At 39.1% G+C, this 21,012-nt stretch overlaps 2 protein-coding genes across 5 annotated transcripts in view; one reads left to right on the forward strand and one right to left on the reverse strand.

Annotated features, from left to right (window-relative positions):
* The first annotated feature begins 2,396 nt into the window (after positions 1-2,396).
* gfra4a (GDNF family receptor alpha 4a) overlaps positions 2,397-21,012 on the forward strand; it is a 263,440-nt gene continuing 244,824 nt past the window's right edge. The window contains exon 1 of the mRNA XM_074692051.1: positions 2,397-3,235. Within this exon, the coding sequence (XP_074548152.1) occupies positions 3,178-3,235 (58 nt within the window). The 5' untranslated portion in view covers positions 2,397-3,177. The remainder of the gene's footprint in view (positions 3,236-21,012) is intronic.
* Positions 4,065-19,346, reverse strand: LOC141807087 (uncharacterized). Of its 4 annotated transcripts, XR_012599808.1 has the most exons (8): positions 19,078-19,346; positions 13,554-15,828; positions 13,297-13,389; positions 10,039-10,371; positions 9,808-9,939; positions 7,635-7,712; positions 7,456-7,542; positions 4,065-6,058 (listed from the first exon to the last, which is right to left on the reverse strand). XR_012599808.1 is itself a non-coding variant. In XM_074692865.1 (5 exons), exons 1-5 carry the CDS (start codon positions 10,196-10,198, stop codon positions 5,823-5,825), a joined length of 693 nt encoding a protein of 230 aa, XP_074548966.1. In that variant the 5' UTR covers positions 10,199-10,221; the 3' UTR covers positions 4,065-5,822. The 4 variants fall into 4 exon arrangements, 1 of the variants encoding a protein (XP_074548966.1); XR_012599807.1 differs by lacking the exon at positions 19,078-19,346 and having other exon boundaries at positions 9,808-9,980; positions 10,236-10,371; positions 13,554-16,375; XR_012599806.1 differs by lacking the exon at positions 19,078-19,346 and having other exon boundaries at positions 13,554-16,375.

Here is a 21,012-nt window from a genome sequence, read left to right on the forward strand (position 1 = left end):
TCAGTTTGGCACCCATACGGAAGGGTCCCAAAAGTAGGCCAGCTCGTCTCGGTTTTTAGGGATCTGTCCCGGGATAAGTCAGTGGAAACGCAAAATGCACGCCGTACCGAAACGAACCGATCAGGTCTGCTTGGTGGAAATGCAGCTTAAAAAAGAGTCACACTAAAGTAGAGAAATGGTTGCAATAGAAGGGTCAGGGTTGCACTCGAAGGGAAAAAGTCACACTACAAGGAGTTGCACTGGAGGATGAATAGACACACTAGAAAAGTAAGAGTCGCACTAGAAAGAGTAAGATTTGCACTGAATGAGAAAGAGTCCTAGGAAAGAGTTGCAATAGAAGAGAAAGAGTTGCACAAGCTGAGTAAGAAGCGCACCAGAAAGAGAAAAAGTTGTACTAGAATGAGCTGCACTAGAAAAGTAGGAGTCGTACCAGAAAGAGTTGCACTCGAAGAGTAAGAATTGCACTAGAAAGAGTTGCACTAGAAGGAGTTGCACCAAAAGAGTTGCACTAGAACAGTAAGAGTCGCACCAGAAAAAGTTGCACTGGAAAAGTTGCACTAGAAATAAAGAGAGGCAGTAGGAGAGAAAGAGTTGCACTGGAAAGAGTTGCACTAAAAGAGAAAGAGTCGTGTTAGAATGAGTTGCACCAGAGAAGTAAGAGTTGCACTGGATGAATAAGAGTCACAATACTGTTGAAGAAGTCTTGTCTTAAACTTTTGCACCAGGAGAGTAAGTTCCTCACTGGTAGAGTAAGACTTGTGTTTGAAGAGTGACAGGAATGTTAGAGACCAAGGGTCAAGCTAGAAAGAATTGCGCTTGATGTTGCAGAGTTGGGACCAGGGAGCAGAGCTCGAAGTGCCCCTCTACGCTAGAAGACCTCTTCTAAAAGAGATGTGCTAGAAGTCACAAAACAACATCATTGGCCCATTTGTATAATTGAGTATTTGCATGTTTTCAGCGGCACCTGCTGCTTGTTCAGGAAGAATAAGATGGAAACGTCTCCAAACTCCAAAATCCAGAAAACGTTGCTAGATTTGTTGCTTGTAGCATTTCTGAAAAATTGGCCTGCTGCAACACAACCAAAACAAACTGTTTCACTTGAGCACTTGGACAAGGAAAATACCCAGATATTGTTTAGAAATTTGGGGTGGCCAAACAGATTGCTTGAGGCCCTTGACCACCCCTTGGAAACACCCCTGGTCATCCAAGGGGCAGAGATGCTAACTGTTAACTGTGATACAGAGTTCCTCCTTAGAGTGAAGCGGTGGGTTAATTAGCAAAATGAGCTGCTGTGAATCAAAGCTTTTGTTTAATCTCACTGAGATTTTAGAGAATGCTTACTGAGGTTATTAAATATGCAGATGATACGCTGAATATGACTTCAGGACTCTTGTTTAAATCAAGTGCTGATCTGGTAATGTGGAGCCTACAGTGTATTAATCCTCACAGCTTCACTCTCAATGTATTTATAAGAAGCTGTAGCTCTGAAACTGACTGTGCTAAGTAATCATAAAGAAGGTTTAATGCTAAAGGATGCACAGCAGATAGAATGACAGCTTTACAGACACTTTCAAAGAATGCAAAGCGGAGACATCACCGAGAAGCTGCAGCAGCCTTTGAGCCACACAGACTCCTGGCCTTGGTTGAACAAAACCTCCTCGAAACATCTCACCGCCTGCAGAATCTCTCCTGCAAACCTCCCAGTCTTCTCAGTGTGAGCAAATCCTGAGAGGAGCACACACTGCCCACTCTCCTCTGCACAAAATAAAATGCTGAACAGAAGTTTGCAAGTGTCTAAGGTTGTGCAGCTTGTTCTTTGGAAACAGATCCTTCCCACGTTTCCCTGAGTGTCAGCCTTTTTTACATACCGCACAAACATCGTTTTGGATGAGAGTGTCCCTGGGATGCTGTTAAAAAAACCTCCAAAAATAAGCTTGAGGAGGCAAAATAACACCCAACAGGGAGAGTGCTCCAAAATTAATTTCTCAGCCACAGTGTGGGTCTCACTGCTGGAAAATAATTCAGGAAAAAAGCTCTCACAACTGTCAGTTTGACGACTTGAAACACTTCCTATCACTTATGCAGTTCTGCAGTGTTAATCCCTCTGCTCTGGGTGCATTGGTGAAACAAATTTCCCCCCAAAAAGGAGCTTCTCCTCAAAGTGATAGATTGCTCCAAGTGTCAATCAGACCCACTGTCCCCAAAACCCAGATCAAAATAGATGCTGCTTTGTTCTGTTTTGAAAGCAGAGCAGCAGGAGCACAGAAGACAGCAGGTAGCCTCAAACAGCTCATGCTGGCTGCAAGATGGTCTCTCCATTTTAACCATTAAGGAGGCACAGACACTGTGAGTCAGCCCCGGCTCTCTTTTTAGTGTCTGCTCGATCTGTGCTGCTGAAGGGCCCCTAAAATATTTTCTCAACTCCCTCCAAGTCAATGATACTTTATCTTTTAGGTGGAGAATAACCCAGATTCACAGAGGCAGAAGTGTGGATATGGTCTACCCACCCATACAGACCATGCACCATTTTACGCAGGGGTTTATTGTTTCCATTTTATGGCAGTATGAAATAGACTATCGATTTCACTTGTCCTATTTCAACTTTGGCCAAGATTGGATTTTCTGAAACGAGCTGGGCTGGGCATCTCTGGCCAACCCGCCCGGGAGCGGAGGATCACAGGGGCTGAGTGACTCGCAGGGTCGGAGTGCGCAAAGCAACGCGCCCCTGTGATTCATCCGCAGTTTTCCAGACGGTGCGCAGGTGGAGGAGAAGAGGAGAAAAGGAGAGGAAGCAGCCGCTCAGAGGACGGGAGGACGGACGCACGGACGGATGAGGCGGCTGGGGATGTTTCAACACGCGTAAAAAATCTCATTCCAGTGAAGGAACGAACTGTTTTTCTCTCTTTTTTTCGCGCTTGCATTGGCTTGATTTGGCGCAGCTGTTCCCCATTTTTCCCTCCACGACAAAAGTTTGACTGTTAAAAAATGATGCTCTGCTCCGTTCCTGTTTTTTCATGCAGTGCTGTGGACTCCGGCGTCAGCGTGAGCGGCCAGTCATCACTTGAGAAATAGCTGCGATCTTACGGTCTTAATTTTCGGTGCCAATTCCAACAAACAGAGGGGTTTTTATACTCGCACATCATCATCTCTCGCCCGGGATTGCATCCATTTGAATTAATGTCGCTCTCCATAATGGACTTCCTCGGACTGTACTTCTTGCAGCTGGCTCTTATCGGTAAGTTGGAAGCACTTAGGGTGTAATTCAGTGTGGGGAAACTTGTGCAAAAATGAATGTGTTGCTTTGCGGATGGAGGCTGCAGCTTCTGTGGGTCTGATGCTCATCAGCCCTTATTTGCAAAGTTGCATGCTCTGATAGTTATTTTCCTGTAAGATGATCTGGCTGTGATGAGGTGATGCACTACAGGGTCCCGGAGAGAGCAGGGACTGTGGTGGAAGGACCACACAGAGAGCGCGCTAATATTATCTGATGAGAGACTGACAATAATGAAGCGGAGGGACTCGCTGGATGTCTCTCCGCTCTGGAGGCTCTGTGCACGTCTTTTCCCAGCCTCGCAGGGGCAGTTCATGTGCCACCCTGCAGCCAGAAGCCCCGTGGATTTACTCGTAAGGAAGACGGATGAGAGACTAGAGCACGATGGAGGGAAAGTGAACAAGTTTGATTTCATTTTTTGGCCACCAGAGCTGCTGCTGCTGATCGGCTGCAAGAAAAATGCCAATGCAGACAAGTGTGTGTCAAATGCAAGTGCGCGCGCACGTGTGTTCGTGTGTGTGTGTGTATGTGTGTGTGCGCGTGGACATCAGACCGCGTGGTTAGTCATGTTCGTGCACGCGCCTGCGCACTCGTGCACCTACCTTTGCAGGTGAATTGTGTGAAATGTGTGTGTGCGTGTGCATGCTGTGGGCGGAGCTGAGCAGCTGAGTGTGTGTGTGTGTGTGTGTCTCAGTGCACAGCAGTGTTAATGTGTAACGAGCATGCGACTGCACAAACAGTGTGTGTGCAGGATCAAACATCACCAGTAAAGACCACACACACACACACACACACACACACACACACACACACACATTCCTGTACTTGCTGCCAAGTGAGGACCGAGTAAAAAGGCCTACAAAGCGAGGACCACCATTTCTTCTTGACATAGGAATACAGAAAAACTATTTTTGAACTCAGGGTGGCGCCCTCACCCAATACACTGCCTTAGATTTTGTTAAACACAAGGATTTAGAAAAAAGTTTTTTACCAGCCAACTGAGGACCAGGCACTGACTTTGGGTATGAATGATTTGAAGTAGCTCATCAAAGATGCCGTTTCCATTACAGAATATTTATCAATGCAAATCATTAATGAGAAATGTTTTACTTGTTAAATATGTTACCACCGATCACCGTTAACAGGGTATTGTCATCCATTGAAAATTTTATTTATTAAAGAGCAAATTTGGTTATTTCAGTAGGGAATAGTGTTTGTTTTATTGCCAGTTTAGCTGTCTAAACATAAAGCCCAAAATAATGATTTTCTTAAGACATTACAGTAACATTTCATCATAATACTAAAACAATTTGTACAAGTCATGGCAAATCTGTGTCTCATTTCTATATTAAGCAGATTTAGAATAGTTGTCCACAACCAGTTATTGAGGTGCCAGTCAACAAAACTTGATATTAGTTGGTCATGCAATTTGATTAAATATGATAAAGACCATTTGTGGTAGAACAGACATTTTACAATCAATGGAGTGTCAACAAAAGAAGTGCTTAGTTCTCTTTCGGAAAGTCCTGTCCCACAGTGTCAAACAAAAACATGGCAGACACAATCCATAATGAACAGAACAGTAACAGTAAGCAAATTAACAGTAATATCTAGTGAGTACTATATTATTTAATACTCAGTCTGATCAACCAAATAATCAAGTGACATATCTACTCAGTTGTCCATAGTAAAGTAGATATCTGTGTAAATTTTGACAGCATTTTTTAATTTAGCTTTAGTCTTTTGCCTAAAATGCTTTAAGTTTTACATTTTAGTCAACAAAGTCTACTGTAATTTAAGTAGACTAAAATATTAAGCATAAAGGGTAAGACATTTTTGTTTCCCTTAAACTCTGAAGTCATGTTTTCTTCTTCGATAAAATGAAACATCTAATAACCCTTTACTGAATACTAGTAAAGTTTAAATGTATAAATAAACAGAAAAAAACAAGTTTTGTGTGAAATGCAGTCACCTTTATTTAGGCTATCTGGCAGAGCATCTTAGTTACAATACCAGAACTGACAACAGTGAACCTGCTCTCGATGGATATTTCAACTCATAAACTGAATGTCCCTCTGAACTCATCCAACCTTTAACACAACCAAAGTAGCTGTGATTGGATAGATTCCTAACTAAACATTTAGTCTAGTTTTAATTGTTGACAAAAATGTCAGTTACTTTGGTTGTAGTTTTTGTTGCATTCTAGTTGTAGTCAGGGGTAGAAAGGTTGTTGACAAAAACTATGGCAAAAATAGTTAGTTGACAAAATTAACACAGTTAGACGTACGAAGCAGCAGTTTATAAGAACGATACAAAACACCAAGGTTGTATCCTAGGACTTCTTCCTGAAAAAACAGACTCAACATGTCAGTCCCTACAAAATGCAAACTACTACCTAAAAGATTTGCTTTACTCTAGGGCATGGCTAAAGGGGCTCCAAACAAATGAACAGACAAAACAGAACCTTTGAAACATGGGAATAATCCCCCTCTTACTCTCTCCCCCTTCTCTCTCTGTGATCATGTCAGTTCCCCCACTCTGTGGACCTCATTCAAAATTTAAGCCTTCTCTTGATTTTAACGATTTCGTTGTAGACAAAATATTTAACATCTTTCCATGTCCGGGCTTTCAGGGCTGGAGACTCTTTGGCAATACACATGAGGCAGTCCTGCTTTGCTGGAACCTTTTTCAGTGCGATGAACTTTGTAAGGCGTCGTTTAACTGCATTCCTTTCCTTCTCAGTCCAGGGTCTCTTACCTTGTTTCTTGGCTTCTATATCTGGAGAATCTATAAGACAAAAAACAAAATTAGTTTATAAGAGGTTGAGCTAAGTCTAAACTAAGACCTTATTGACATTGCACTACCATCTGATCCCTGCCCTTGACTAAGTAATAACAGTAATAAAATAAAAAATATAAAAATTGCATTGATTCACTACTTATAAAGCATGATTTAAACACCCACAACTTTGATGATTTAAAGGACACCTAAGTTATAACAAGTACAGTCAAGACATGATTCATGTGCATTGTGCACACAGCATTTTTTAAATATTCAGTTTACTTAAAACTCATAGTATTACGTTAAAGGTGCTACAGAAGTCATTTGCAAAGTAGCTGACTATCGTAAGGAATATCAAAAGATTTGCCTATTTCAAACCTAAGAGTACTTTTGAATGTAATAAGGAAGTCTTGTCAGACAAAAGCTCAGAACACAACAGGTGCACCAAAAAATGTGATTGTTATTACATGGATATCATTACATATCATTATAGATGATCAACAACATAAATAGCTTAGTGTCATGTATGCACTGCTTCATTAAAGCAGCATTCACTCTGCAACTGTAGTTTAAGGTCGTTTTCTCACAAAATGTGTCAAATAAAATAAATTAATACACCACCACTGGTCTTTTTTAAGCATCCTCAATTGTATCCAGTAAGTCATGTCTTTTTTTTTAGTCAACACTAAGCTGATGTTGTTATTGGCTTCTGGAACATGGTTGCCTATTAAACATTATTTTGCTCACTTGATCACAAATTCTGTTTCTGCTTAAGACATTGGACTATGATACATTTTTGCTACTCTTGATCCAGGGGAGAGATCTATTTCTGAGTGTTTGTTTGAGGACCAGTCACTGATTTCTCTGAAAACAACCCACTATCACTGTTGACATTAATTTTAACATGCTACAATCAAAGCCTGACAAACTGTGGTGGTGTCAGAGTGGACATACGGGGTGATTACTGTGGAACTCAATACACTGTCATCTCTTATTGTTGTTACTGTTTTCATTATTTTAATTTAAATTTACTATTTTACAACTAGAGATAAGACATTTATTGAAATGACAGATATAAAATATGTAACCTGCACGTATATTTCAAGTCGATATAACAATATTGACTTATTTGGGAAAGTGAAATATGTCTTGTTGATCAGAAGTTTTGTGTTAGTTGGCTTAATTTACAATCAATGATAATGTAACATAAATTAATAACCTTGCCACAGAAATTGTTATACAATAGAAATTTAAGTTAATGTTTCAACTGAGTGTAGACACTCTGTAACACCACTTTAGTCACTAGTCCTCTCACCTGTGAGGCACAGTGACTTGTGCAGTGACTCACATATTGTTGTCAGAAAATGTATCTATTTAACAGAAATTTGTCTAATTCATCTTACTGCCATCACTTTGTTCTTTTGTAACTGCATTCTTCTTTCGGCCCTTCCCAAGGGATCTTGTGGCAGTTATCTGACTGTCCTCTCCATCTGAGAAAGATGACATGTTGGTATAATGAAAATACACAACACTTTGGATTTAGTTCTCCTTTTTCACTTAAGACTTTACTGCCTGAACTCACCTGAGTCATCTTGTTGACGCTTTCGTTTATTTCCAGTTTTCCTTTGCCTCTCAAGGCACCTTTTTTTGTTCTTTTCATCTGTTAAAGAACACAATCATGTCATACAACATTGATAAAGTGCAAGCAGTTTTACAGAAAGGTCAACAAGGCCTCATACATGTTTCTATGGGTGTAGCAGTCTTTATTTAAAGAAATGGATTTTAATTTTTAAACTTTACCTTGTTTAAACAATTTTACATGTGTAATTTTGATAATTTGCCATCAGCTGAAAAAGGTCGTTAATAAAATCCTCTGAAAGCAACCTCCTTTGTAAATGAAGGTTTAGGGAAACTTTTGTTGAAAGATGTGAACATACACCATGTATGTGTGGATGTGCTGTTTTGTATCATAACCATAGAAAGCACTCATTCTGGTTAAGTTGCCAGAGGTGCATCCTAGAGTCATGCTCTTGCCGCTCCTCCAGGCTCTCTGCCCTAGCCCACACCCCTCTGCCCTTATCACTGTCTAAATTCTAATCTAATATCATAGTTCAAACCAGAGGTGGAAAGAGTACTGAAAATCTGTGCTCAAGTACAAGTACTGTTACATTGCATAAATTGTACTCAAGTACAAGTAAAAGTACTGGTGTTAAAAAAAATAAGTAAAAGTACAAAGTACTCTCCTCATAAACTACTCAGGGTATTTTTTACTTTTGAACCAATTGATGATTTATTGCATCGATGACTACTTGGTCTCCGGGGCCCGGATGCTGCCTGTAAAGCCCCAAGTCTTAAGTAATGTGAAGTACCAGAGTTCAACAGAAATATATATTATATACAAAGCAAACGGGCAGAAGGACATGATGCACACTAATATTTTGTTGGAAAACCCTTTGAGGCAATTATTAAAAATCAATAATTGCCTCAAGGCTTTTCTGTAACTCTCCAGACTTCTGCTCGTGCTCAGAGGTGTTCTGGTGCTCTGATTTGTCCAGGACAGTTTTTTTTAAAGTAGCCATTTTTTTATTAACTATTTCAGTTTCTAGTTATTTGAGTGACTATTTTAATTTCTCTTTGGGTATGAATATATTTGGGGATCATTGTATATATATATATATATATATATATATGTATATATATATATATATATATGTATATATATATATATATATATATGTATATATATATATATGTATATATATATATATATATATATATATGTATATATATATATATATATGTATATATATATATATATGTATATATATATATATATATATATATAAATATAAAACATGGCTCAAATCCATCTTAATGTATGCAATTGCTGTAAAGTGGTTAGAAGTTGAAATTGAGAAGCTGTATCATTTTTATTAAAGCACCAATTATTTGCACATGATAATAAAAAAAATCTATCACTCATCCAGGTCAAGCCCTGGAACTTCTTCAATCCTAAATCCACCCCTGACCAGTGGCAGTCCAAATATTGAGCTACAACAAGAATTGCAGGTCAATTTTGCATGCACATGTGAACACCTTAGCTCACTATGTCTTATTTTATTTTCAGGCTAATCCACGGCAGTGGGCTGTTGTTAAATTTATTTTTGTTCATGTCTCATAAGCATCATTAAAATTGTTTGAACTATAAAACACAAAGCTGCAGTAACTGACAAAGATGTGCATGATTAAAACTAGACCGATAGGGATTTTTTTTTAGACCAATGCTGTTACCAAAATCTGAGTGAATTAGATGTGTTTAATCAGTATTTTCTGTTTAAATAATAGATAAATGTTTTAAATAATAACATCACTATCATTCTGGAGACTATTCTTATGATTCTTTTGTTGTTATTTGCTGTGTTTGATTTTGATCAATTGATCATCTTGGTATTGTGTGTACATTTTTTATTTGGCAATCCTTTAATTGTAAGAAAATCCTTTATTTTTATTAAACACCTCTGATATATCATTCCATCTGGTTTTATGTTAATTCCTTTTACTCTTTGAGGACCATGGACATAACAGAAATGTATAAAAAACAAGGACTTCAAGTAAAAATTGAATGTAGTTACTTATCTCAGATGTATAACACTCTACTCCTGCCAATGTTATAGACTCAACCAAACCATCATCATGCATCTTAAATACAACAAAACAACATTGAAAGAGGATCAGAGTCAGACAGAAAACATTACCTGTGTTTTCAGTGCCTGGACCAGTTTTGTCATCACTAGCATCATAGTCATCATCGTTGCCATCAACATGCTTTTCTTCTGCTGAGATCACCTTTTGCAGCCCACTGCTGGTGCTTTGTTGAAACTCTCCATCTTTGCAGGATGATGTTTTAGTCAAATTAAATTGCTTACATCTTAGAAACACAACAATGGTGGAGTGAAAGAAAATTCAAATTATTAGAAAAGTGTTACCTTTGTTTTCAATGTCTTGATTATTGTTAGCACTCCCATCATTATGATCAGCACCACTGTCATCTTCATCATCTTGTCTCCTTGCAGTCTGCCATTGTTTCTTTTCAAATGACCTTGATACAGCTGAATGTGGCACCTCTTTATCTATGAAAGATGACATTAAAAACCATGTAAATACCAAGGTCAAGAATACTTACTTGTGTTAATATAGCCTGGAATTACCAGAGTCATCATCATCATGTTCATCATGTCTTCGTCTTTTGGCTGTCTTCTTTCGCCTTTCAACTGATGAGCCTGTGGCAGACAGGAGTTCTCCATCTGATGAAGCATATCCTAAAAACACACACATAGATAGATAGATAGATAGATAGATAGATAGATAGATAGATAGATAGATAGATAGATAGATAGACAGACACAGACATGAAAAATTGTTGTTACCCTTTTTTTAAGAAATACATAAAAACCCACTTCGTCACTGAAATAACAAGAAATTTACAATTTAAATTTAAAATTTAAAATACAAATTTTACTCAATATTAACTAATGAAAATCACTACAGATTCTGCTTTTCAATTGAGCATCAACAGAATGGACAAAAATGATGGTATCCTTAAAGGGATAGTTTGGATTTTTTGACATGAACCTGTATGGCATCCTCATCTGTAGTTACGTGCATCAGTGCTGTCTTACCCCTGTCAGCGTCCTGTGACCCGAGATCTGGTGTGGTTCTGGTCCAGACGAAAGTAGTCCAGCAACATGGCTGGGGTCACGAAAATAAAGCGTTTTTCCTCTCAAAACAATTTTTGTTCAAAAGAGTGATACATTTGCTTCACAAAACTGCAAACTGGAAAAAAGTCAGACTCTGTTATTGCTTGGCACTACTTTCTGCTGCATATCACTGCGCCGCGCGGTGCATCCAGCTGACAGGTGCGCGTTGTCACTGTCATTACAACTTTAAAAAGTTAACGAAAACATGTCTGACTACAACACTGATGAATATAACATTACATTTAGCACAGAGCCAAGGGGATTTATTTATGAACCTGAATATACTGATGCTGAAATTCGTCAGATGGAGTTAGAGCGGGTGGAGAGAGACGATCACAGTCATGTCGCTCCTGGAGCCACAGCTGGAGCCGTGAAAGAGAGAGAGGGTCACAGACATATGGTGGTGCACTTGTCAGAAGTATAAAGTCATGCCGACAGAGGTGGGGTGCTACTGCTTTTTTCACATGCCTAGGTACGTGGAAAAACACCCTCATTCAGTAGTGCAGGAAAGTCATTATTGTTTGTGATGCAGACAGAAGCTGCAACGCTGACCTCCTCATCAATTGAAAGGTTTTGCATCTGTGGCATGATGAGGTTCGTGGCAGCAGTAGCACCCCACCTCTGTCGGCATGACTTTATACTTCTGACAAGTGCACCACCATATGTCTGTGACCCTCTCTCTCTTTCACGGCTCCAGCTGTGGCTCCAGGAGCGACATGACTGTGATCGTCTCTCTCCACCCGCTCTAACTCCATCTGACGAATTTCAGCATAAGTATATTCAGGTTCATAAATAAATCCCCTTGGCTCTGTGCTAAATGCAATGTCATCTTCATCACAATCGTAGTCAGACATGTTTTCGTTAACTTTTTAAAGTTGTAATGACAGTGACAACGCGCACCTGTCAGCTGGATGCACCGCGCGGCGCAGTGATACGCACCAGAAAGTAGTGCCAAGCAATAACAGAGTCTGACTTTTTTCCGGTTTGCAGTTTTGTGATGCAAATGTATCACTCTTTTGAACACAAATTGTTTTGAGAGGAAAAACGCTTTATTTTTGTGACCCCAGCCATGTTGCTGGACTACTTTTGTCTGGACCAGAACCACACCAGATCTTGGGTCACAGGACGCTGACAGGGGTAAGACAGCGCTGATGTACATAACTATAGATGAGGATGCCATACAGGTTCATGTCAAAAATCCGAACTATCCTTTTAACTCAATGCTTTGCTGCACAACCTTTTGAGTAAATCACTGTAAACAGGTGCAGAAGTCTCACTGAGAGCTACAGAAATCACCTGATTACAGTGATTGACTCAAAAGGTTGTGCAGCAAAGCATTGAGTGAAGGATACCATCATTTTTGTCCAAGCTGGTATCAGTTTTTTTTCTTTTTTTTAATAATAATTCTGTTGATGCCCAATTAAAAGCAGTGTCTGTAGTGATTTTCATTAGTTAATATTGAGTAAAATTTGTATTTTAATTTTTTAATTCAAATTGTAAATTTCTTGTTATTTCAGTGACGAAGTGGGTTTTTATGTATTTCTTAAAAAAAGGGTAACAACAATTTTTCATGTCTGTCTATTTGTTGTTGTTCAACCAAGTTTAAATGGACTTAATTAGAGCTGTCAAATAAAAAATTGTATTGCCTTAATCAGAATAAGAGGGTGTGATTAATCTTGACAACAAAACAACTGTTTCTTGTGCTCTGTTTATGTTCGCAAGTTTATCTGCAACTAGCTAACATAAAGCTATTGATAAGTATGCAGATCTCACTAACTCTGGCTCTGAATTAAGAGTGAGAGGCCTTTCTCATGTAGGCAAATGTGCTGAAAACAGAGAAAAAGAGATCAGAGTCAGTTGATGAGTTACTAAATTGGCTGTATTTTAACATAGTAAAACATTATTGTCACATTGTAACCACATACTCCTTTTCTGATTAAGGCACTTGTCCTTGATCCATTTCCATTACAATTAATCAACAGAAATGGCTGTATGAGGATGGTGACAGGCAGCTGTCAATCAGGCTGCAGCAGTGTCCTGCACACAGACACACAGCCCAGGGATGCTAAGAATTGTGTTTATTTTTCTATAAGTGTTTTTTAGTCACTAATTACTAATATAGTTACTCTTATTAACTTCTGTGGTGAGCTGAGAAGGATGCTACGAAAAGCAAATGCAGTAAAAGCCCTTGTCAGAATGAACATACACCATGTATGTGTGGATGTGCTGTTTTGTATCATAACCATAGAAAGCACTCATTCTGGTTAAGTTGCCAGAGGTTGCACTGCAAACTGGGACCGATTGGTGTTTTATTAACATTTGTTGCAACTTAGAACCCATTCATCTGATCAACATGGGGTCAAAATTGTGAATGTGATTAATTTGAAAAAAAGAAATTAAGGTTTCAAGATCAATCACAATAGTTAACACTAAAACATTGACAACCCCATTCTTAATATGACCACTAAAGTGATTTTTATTGCGTACCATCATGAGCTTCCTGTGGTCTGCCTGCATTTGATGTCCTTGTCTTCTCCACACTTCTAAGGTCTTTGGTTGGGGTTCCTGCATGACCTCTCTCTGTTAAAATAATAATAGTAGGAAATTTGAACACTAAATATTACAATGATTTTAAATAAAAGTTAAAAAATACAGATAGAAAAGGACACAGAGAGAAAGACAGAGAGCATTGTGTAATTGGAAAGGTGATGACTAAAAAAGTGTATTAATATTAATTTACATACCATTAATAACCGAGTCCAGTGTTTGCAGACTCTTTCCTTTTAGTGACTCAGCTCCACGTTCCATCGCAAACAGAAGCTTGCCAATCTTGGCCACTTGGAATGTTTTATCTGTCTGCCGGTAGTACTCACAGTGGACTCTAATGTCATGTCCCATAAAACGAGCAACTTGCTCGAGTTCCTGATTGTTGAGGTCGAGGAGCTGACATAGGGTAGCAACGTGCTTCCTTAACTTTGTTGACCTCAGCAGTTCTGGACTTTTGGCCTTGCTCTCTTCGGCATATCTTCTGAGGCAGTCACACCCACGAAGATTGGTAGTCGTGCCAAGCCTTGCGAACAGAAATGGGTTATCCTCAAGTATGCCAACTTCTCTCCGTTTCTCAATCAGGAAGTCAAGTGAAGCTTTTGTGCGCTCAAGAAGTAGGATGGGGACCTTTCTCCCTCTCTTTCCACGTGTCACCAAACGTGTCAGTCTGTTGCTCAGTTGTTTTTCCACAGCTGATAGAGTCTCATATATGTCCTTATTGACAGGGCCAGTGTCTGCTTTTAGATATGTCTCAAGGGTTAAACGTGATGCTTCTCCTTCACGCTTCTTGTTGAACACGATTATTTGTGCAAGAAGGCTCTCACTCAACTTTTTGTAAGCTGAAGTGCTCACATGCTCTGTTAACTCTGCCTTTGCCTCTTCCTCTGCGTTCCTGAGGTAGTTCTGTAGAGTAATTACATCCTCTGTCAGAGGTACATTGTCTTCCTTACCCCACTTCCGTTGCTCAATTGTGCTATGAGCATTAGCCGACACGTAAGTGGACCAGGAGTTATCCAGCAACTCCTTGAACTTTTTCGCCTTCTTCTCTGCTATGACATTAGACAGCATCAAGCAGTGGCCTATCCAGGCCTCAGTTGCCCCTTTGAGTGAAAAGCCGATTTTAACAGCTGTAGATGGTTTTCCATATTCATTCTTGCTTGCATCATAGTTTGACACATGCCTTGCTGCTTTAACTGCTAGTTTGAAACTTGCTGGATCACAAAGGTCTTTAAGATTTTTGACACCCTTGTCAATCTCCTTGGCAGCCAATACAAAGCGTCCCAGTTCTCTCAGCTTTTGTGCAATGTATCGATGCTGAGATTGTTCACGGCCCTTTTTTGCAAATAAGGCATCTCCATATGCACAAATCATCTCATCACTTCTGATATGAGAGGTCACATGATCCTGTAGCATTGAATGGATGATCCTTTGTACTCCATTGCATGCTTCTCTGACTGGAATTAGGTGTGAGGAAGATTTCTGAACTCTAGATCTTTTGCCTTTGTGTATTTCCTCTTTCCGCTCCCTACATGACTTCTCATGTCTCCAGAGTTCAGTTCTCTTGAACATCGCATAACAGTGTTGACATGGTAGGTAGTTCTCTATATCCACCTTTCCAGAAGGCTGTTTCCATGTCACGATCTCACCATTTCCTTCTTGTAAAACAGTAAGATTATGTTGCCAGTCACCCTTATTACGAAGGCCTTCTAACAGTGTCTTTCTTTCTTTGGAGCCAACTGGGAAACTAAACGCATGGGCGACATCCCGTTCATCACTATGTTTTCTTTCTAGATGTCTACCTATCTTTAACTGAGCCTTTTTACAGTATATACAGTAATGAGCTTTGTCCCAGACCCTGGCACCACCCTTTTTTTTGCTTGTTTTGATAGTTATCTTCAGCCTTTCATTTCCATCTTGTAACTTTGTTTTTCCTTTCGACTGCGTACCTGTTTGGATTGATTTACCTTTTGCCTTCTTGTCTTTAGCTTTTCCAATCTTAGTTTTGCTGAATGACGAATGACTGTGGTGCTTCTCTGGTGTACTGTGGTGGGATGACTGGGAGTCCTGTGCTAGTACCTCGTCTTCACTAGATGATGGCGATGATGATGATGGTTTGTAGCCATCATCAGATCCACTGTGGCAGGATAACAGAGACTCCTGTGCAAGCATCTCATCTTCTCTGGATGATGGCGATGATGATGATGATGGTTTGTAGCCTTCATCAGATCCACTGTGGCAGGATAACAGAGACTCCTGTGCAAGCATCTCATCTTCACTGAATGATGGCGATGATGGTTTGTAGTCTGCATCAGATCCAGTGTGATTGGATAACAGAGACTCCTCTGTGAGCAACTCATCTTCTCTGGATGGCGATGGTGTTGATGAGGGGTAGCATGCTTTATTAGGTTCATCTTCAGGCCTCTCTTGGGGAGGTGTATGCTCATCTGCTGAGGGGCAATGGTCCTTTTCAGCCTTCATAGCCATGCAAGAATGGGAAAAACAGGATTATCAGTTGTGCAAATAATTTCTTGCTTAATTCAGTGTTAAACCTTTACACTGCCAAAGAAAGGCCATACATCTACAAATACCATACAAATTTGAAAATTATCCGAATATTACTGTCTAAACTACATTTGGCATGTTTCTTCTTCTGGTCTCTGGCCTTTGAATGACTGTCTATTTATGTATAACTCAGTTGAGATGATAGAGTGTAGACATGTCTAACGTAAAACCCTGGCTCGAACAGGAACACATTACTCGTATGTGAACTTTGATGATGCAGCTCAAATGCAGTTAATCCGCTATAACTATCTTTTAAGTTTAAGGCAGTAGGAAATACAATTTTTTTTTAAAATGAGGATTGTGTTATTATTATTATGTCAACAATGCACAGGTATCTTAACTCCCTTGGATTGTTTTGGCAGAAAGCCCAAACTGACATGCTTGTGTCTTTCTGCAAGAGCAGTTGAACCAACACGTGATGCTTCATGGATACAAATTCTTGCATGTATGAGAGACATCATCGTCTTTCTTATCTGCTGTTTGTGCATCACACATCATCTCTCACAAGGCTGCTGACTGGCTGTCATAAGCAAAACACCAAAAAGACATTAAGAAGTTCTAAGACAGGCATCACCACAGGGTGCACCTTGGTTTGGATCCAGACCAAGTGATGATTCTGTCTGCACCCATAACCAATTTGTGATAAATTCTAAAAAGCAGATTTTAAAGTAGCATTTTTCAAAGACAGCAGGCACTGCTACTCCAGTTACACTAAAACCACTACGGCGGTCTGATTACAAGCCTGTCATGCCATGCGTTTATCTAAGTACAAGTTTTAGATGTTTTCTTAAGCTTATATAAGGTTGTCGAATGAACAACTTAAAATTTCTGAGCAATTATTCCTCCAACTTCTGCCATCACACAGACAACTGTAAAATGAGACATTAGATTACATTACATTCAATTGGATAATACTTTATTAATCCTCAGGGAAATTGGAAAACAATGAAACATGATTTATTTTGTGGGAGTGATTTTGTCATGCTTTCTGTACGAGCTGTACCAGTCACAAACCCAACTGAAGAGCCTGTGCAAAAAAATAGGACCCTTATCCCCTGCAAATGACCTGCACTGTGGACTGTCAGCTTTTGTGCTGTGGTGTTACTGCACCCTCTGTAGTGCTGAACTTGAAAAATGGAGGAGATCAGCACCGTGGACAGCACAGCTACAACAGAAAAGCTCTCAGATCTCAGTGCAGGTCACCAATATGTGAGAGGGATTCTATAGTTTTTGCACAGGCTGATTTTTTAGCATCTTGTTCTTCAAACTCAATAAAATTACTTCTGCTAGATTTATCATAAAGTCAAAACATTAGTATTATCTTGATGTCAGAAAATATACCAAACATATACTGGGAAAACTAATAGTATGACAAGCTTGTCAACAGACTGCCATAAAAATAATAATAACAATAATGCATATTTTAAGGGCCTTTCATGACACCAAAGTACCTTTTAGTGTAACTGGAGTAGCAGTGCCTGCTATCTTTGAAAAATGCTACTTTAAAATCTGCTTTTTAGAATTTATCACAAATTGGTTATGGGTGCAGACAGAATCATCACTTGGTCTGGATCCAAACCAAGGTGCACCCTGTGGTGATGCCTGTCTTAGAACTTCTTAATGTCTTTTTAGTGTTTTGCTTATGACAGCCAGTCAGCAGCCTTGTGAGAGATGATGTGTGATGCACAAACAGCAGATAAGAAAGACGATGATGTCTCTCATACATTTAGTTGGTAGCCCTCCTATTTAAAATGTCCTACACACCTGAACATACAGTTTTCTGAGTCCCTGCTAAGCTCGAATGGACTAATTGCAAGAATTTGTATCCCTGAAGCACCGCATCTTTGATTAGGGCTGGACAATTAATCAAAAAATCTCATAATTTATATTTCAGACCCTCTTATCTAAGTAAATCTAATGTCAATTACTTTGATTATCTTCCATGTTTATATAATGTGCCCCCTCCATACAGTCTGTATTCACTTTCACCAAGAGTAAATGAGGCGCTGCATACTAGGAGGAGACAAGTGTCAATTTATCAGACAACCTTGCATGCAAGAAAAATGATAAGTGTAAATACTGTAGGAAAAAAGTTTTGTCAACCGTTGGTAACACCCCCAATAGGTTTCAGCATAGCATAAAACAATTGTTCATTAATTGTACTTGAGGTAAGCTTCAATTAATCGTGACACTGAGAAGTAAGATTGCCCAGCCCATTTGGATTTTTAGAAATTAGAGATCTTTGTATTTACTTAATCTGTTCTCATATTTATGATGTCTGGATCACTTTAATATGAAAAATTTTCTCAAAATAAGAATATCCTGATCTTATTGTTTAATTTTTATCCCAAAACTTCACTAACCTACGCTCTTAAATATTAGATGTTTTCTCAAAATTACAAGATCCTGCTCTCATAATTTAAATTTTTATCTCAAAAATAACAATAACCTTATTTCTTTAATAGATTTTCTCAAAATAAGGATATCCTGATCTCATGATTTAAATTTTTGTCCCAAAAATCACAATAACCTTATCTCTCAATTATAAGATCTTTTCTCAAAATTATCCTGATCTCATAATTTTAAATTGTATCTCAAAATTCAAAATAAACTTATCCTTTTAATATGATAGATTTTCTCTGATCTCATGATTTAAATTATTATCCCAAAAATCACAACTCTATCTCTTTATTATAAGATCTTTTCTCAAAATTACAAGATCCTGATCTTGTAGCCCTTCTTTTAAAGTATCAAGAGATTCTGCCTTACTTCATTTCGCACTACCAACACTGAAGTGCCTGGCTTCATGTAGACGTTAGGACTTCCAGCTTGTCATAGCATTAATAATGACTCTACACTTGCCATGACAATGATAACAAAGAACATGTTAAATACAAAAAGCGACTCTTAAAAACAAAAGCAAGCAATCATTACCGTTCCTTGAATTATAAACATCATTTTATAAAAATTACACACACAAGAAGGTGAATTATCATGTGGCCATGCATTATATTCTCATGCCATACATTATGAAAATAATGATATTATTATTCGTTTTCTTCTGAATTTGAATTATCTTGTGGCCATGCTTATAAAGGATAAGTTTGGTTTATACAGCTTTAACATTGTTTATAGCATGAAGTAGAACAAAATACTCACCCAGAAGGCTTTCCTGATCTAAGCAGTGCTTCAGGAGATATTTAGATCCAAAATCGTGCAGTGGACGTCCGTATGATGGGATCCATCGGGGACATAGACAGCGCCGCTCCTAAAACTGCATTAATCGTCCAAAATCTCGTGTTTTTCACCAATATTCCATCATGGTCCGCTCCAAGTTAGATATCGATGATCTGCTGAAGTCTGTGTCTCTCCAGACAGCGCTGTATGGCTGTAATGATCTCCGAACTGACGAAGACTTTGTTTATGTTTCTGCCTGAAAGAAAGGAGACAGCGCTCCAGAGAGTACTGCGCATGCGCAGTACTCCCTGGAGAGCCGACTGCACATGCGCAATACTTTCTGGAGAACTGACTTCTTTGAGGCACAAACGTAAACAAAGTCTTCGTCAGTCCAGAGGTGACTACAACCACACAGCGCTGTCTGGAGTGACACAGCCTGCAGCAGAGGACTAACTCGGAGCAGACCATGATGGAATATTGGTGAAAAACACGAGTTTTTGGACGATTAACGCAGTTTTAGGAGCGGCGCTGTCTATGTCCCCGATGGATCCCATCATACGGACATCCGCTGCACGATTTTGGATCTAAATATCTCCCGAAGCACTGCTTGGATCAGGAAAGCCTTCTGGGTGAGTATTTTGTTCTACTTCATGCTATAAACAATGTAAACGCTGTATAAACCGAGATTATCCTTATCCCTATCTCGAGAGTTATTATTTTCTATCCAATGTCACCAGGGGGGCTGTGTAATTTTAAAGTAGTTTGAGCCAGTAATGTGCGCTTTGTCGGGTGCAGAGCTGTCATTACGCTTTAAAAATGACGATCAGTCTGTGAAAACAAATCACTCATTATTACAAATAATTAAATTATTAAATGTGTAGACTATGGATGTTACAGCAGCGACAGGTGATGCTCATTCAGTCACATTTCCCTCATCAGATTCAGTCCAACAGCAGGATAGAGAATTTATGTTAATATTAAACATAATGAACTCTTTATCTGCACATGCTGGTGTCCTGGTAATATGGACGCACTAACGCGTTTGTATCTGACGCCGAAAAGAGAACCATGCCTTTACGCCATGCACACTTTATGCTCAGGCCTGCGAGTCCGCGGCCTGCTGTACTATTGCTGCGCAGGATCAGTTTACCATGTCAGTCAAACTGCACATCACTAATCCAAGGAGGACATTGTGCTTTAGACAGGCTGCTTATGTGCACAGTTGTGGGGAAAACACACGTTGTTAGAAAATTAAACGGTCGTCCATTTTGTCTCTGGTCAGCAAAAACGAAACTTAAATTTCGCCATCGTGTCTGACACACGGAGATGTATTTTTAGTTCGTCACCGTTTCCTAATGTAAAAAAAACATTTGTAGACAAATACTTTTCGTCATTATTGTATTTACGAATTTTTCACAAGTATTTTTTTAACAATATCTTGTCTTTCACTGTGATTATGTTTATTTAACTACACAAAGCGACCTTAACTCATTCTCAATGCAAAGGAAAAAAAATACTTACCCGGGCATTTTCAAGTCTTTCCTCACATTTCTTGTGGTGGCTCCGTAAAATATACATTCTTCTTTTCAATCGCTCCATGAAGAAATCCAGGGTGTGGGTGTCAGAGGAGAAGAAGGGTGCAGGTGCTCAGGCATGCCTCAACTAGCTGAACTGTTCCCCTCGCTACTCAAGCTCTGATTGGATAATTGAACATCAAGGCTGTGGGGGATGGGCACAAGGAGCTGCTCTGACCTCTGAGAACTCAAACCAAAGCGTCATTAACCCTTTCATGACCATCTCTTTTTATAAATTAATCTAAAACAGCATCAGTTTCATATGGATCCTAATCCATAAAAAGGGACAATTAATTAAAAATGCAAACCTTTATAAATTCATCTGAAACAGCATGGATTTCAT

The sequence above is a fragment of the Halichoeres trimaculatus genome, unplaced genomic scaffold, assembly GCF_033239565.1.
Source record: "Halichoeres trimaculatus isolate MK-OKI-2021-1 unplaced genomic scaffold, fHalTri1.1 fHalTri1_scaffold_17, whole genome shotgun sequence".
In the NCBI taxonomy this organism is placed as follows: Eukaryota; Metazoa; Chordata; class Actinopteri; order Labriformes; family Labridae; genus Halichoeres; species Halichoeres trimaculatus.

Bases quoted from the DNA above. Each gene is read 5' to 3' on its own strand.
- LOC141807087 (XM_074692865.1), bottom strand. From the start codon at position 10,198: ATGTCATCTTTCATAGATAAAGAGGTGCCACATTCAGCTGTATCAAGG. The intron at 7,543-7,634 runs GTGAGTTCAGGC...CATCTTTCTCAG, and splicing joins GCGTCAACAAGATGACTCAG to ATGGAGAGGACAGTCAGATA. The intron at 6,059-7,455 runs GTAAGATGAATT...TTTGTCTTATAG, and splicing joins AAAAGAACAAAGTGATGGCA to ATTCTCCAGATATAGAAGCC.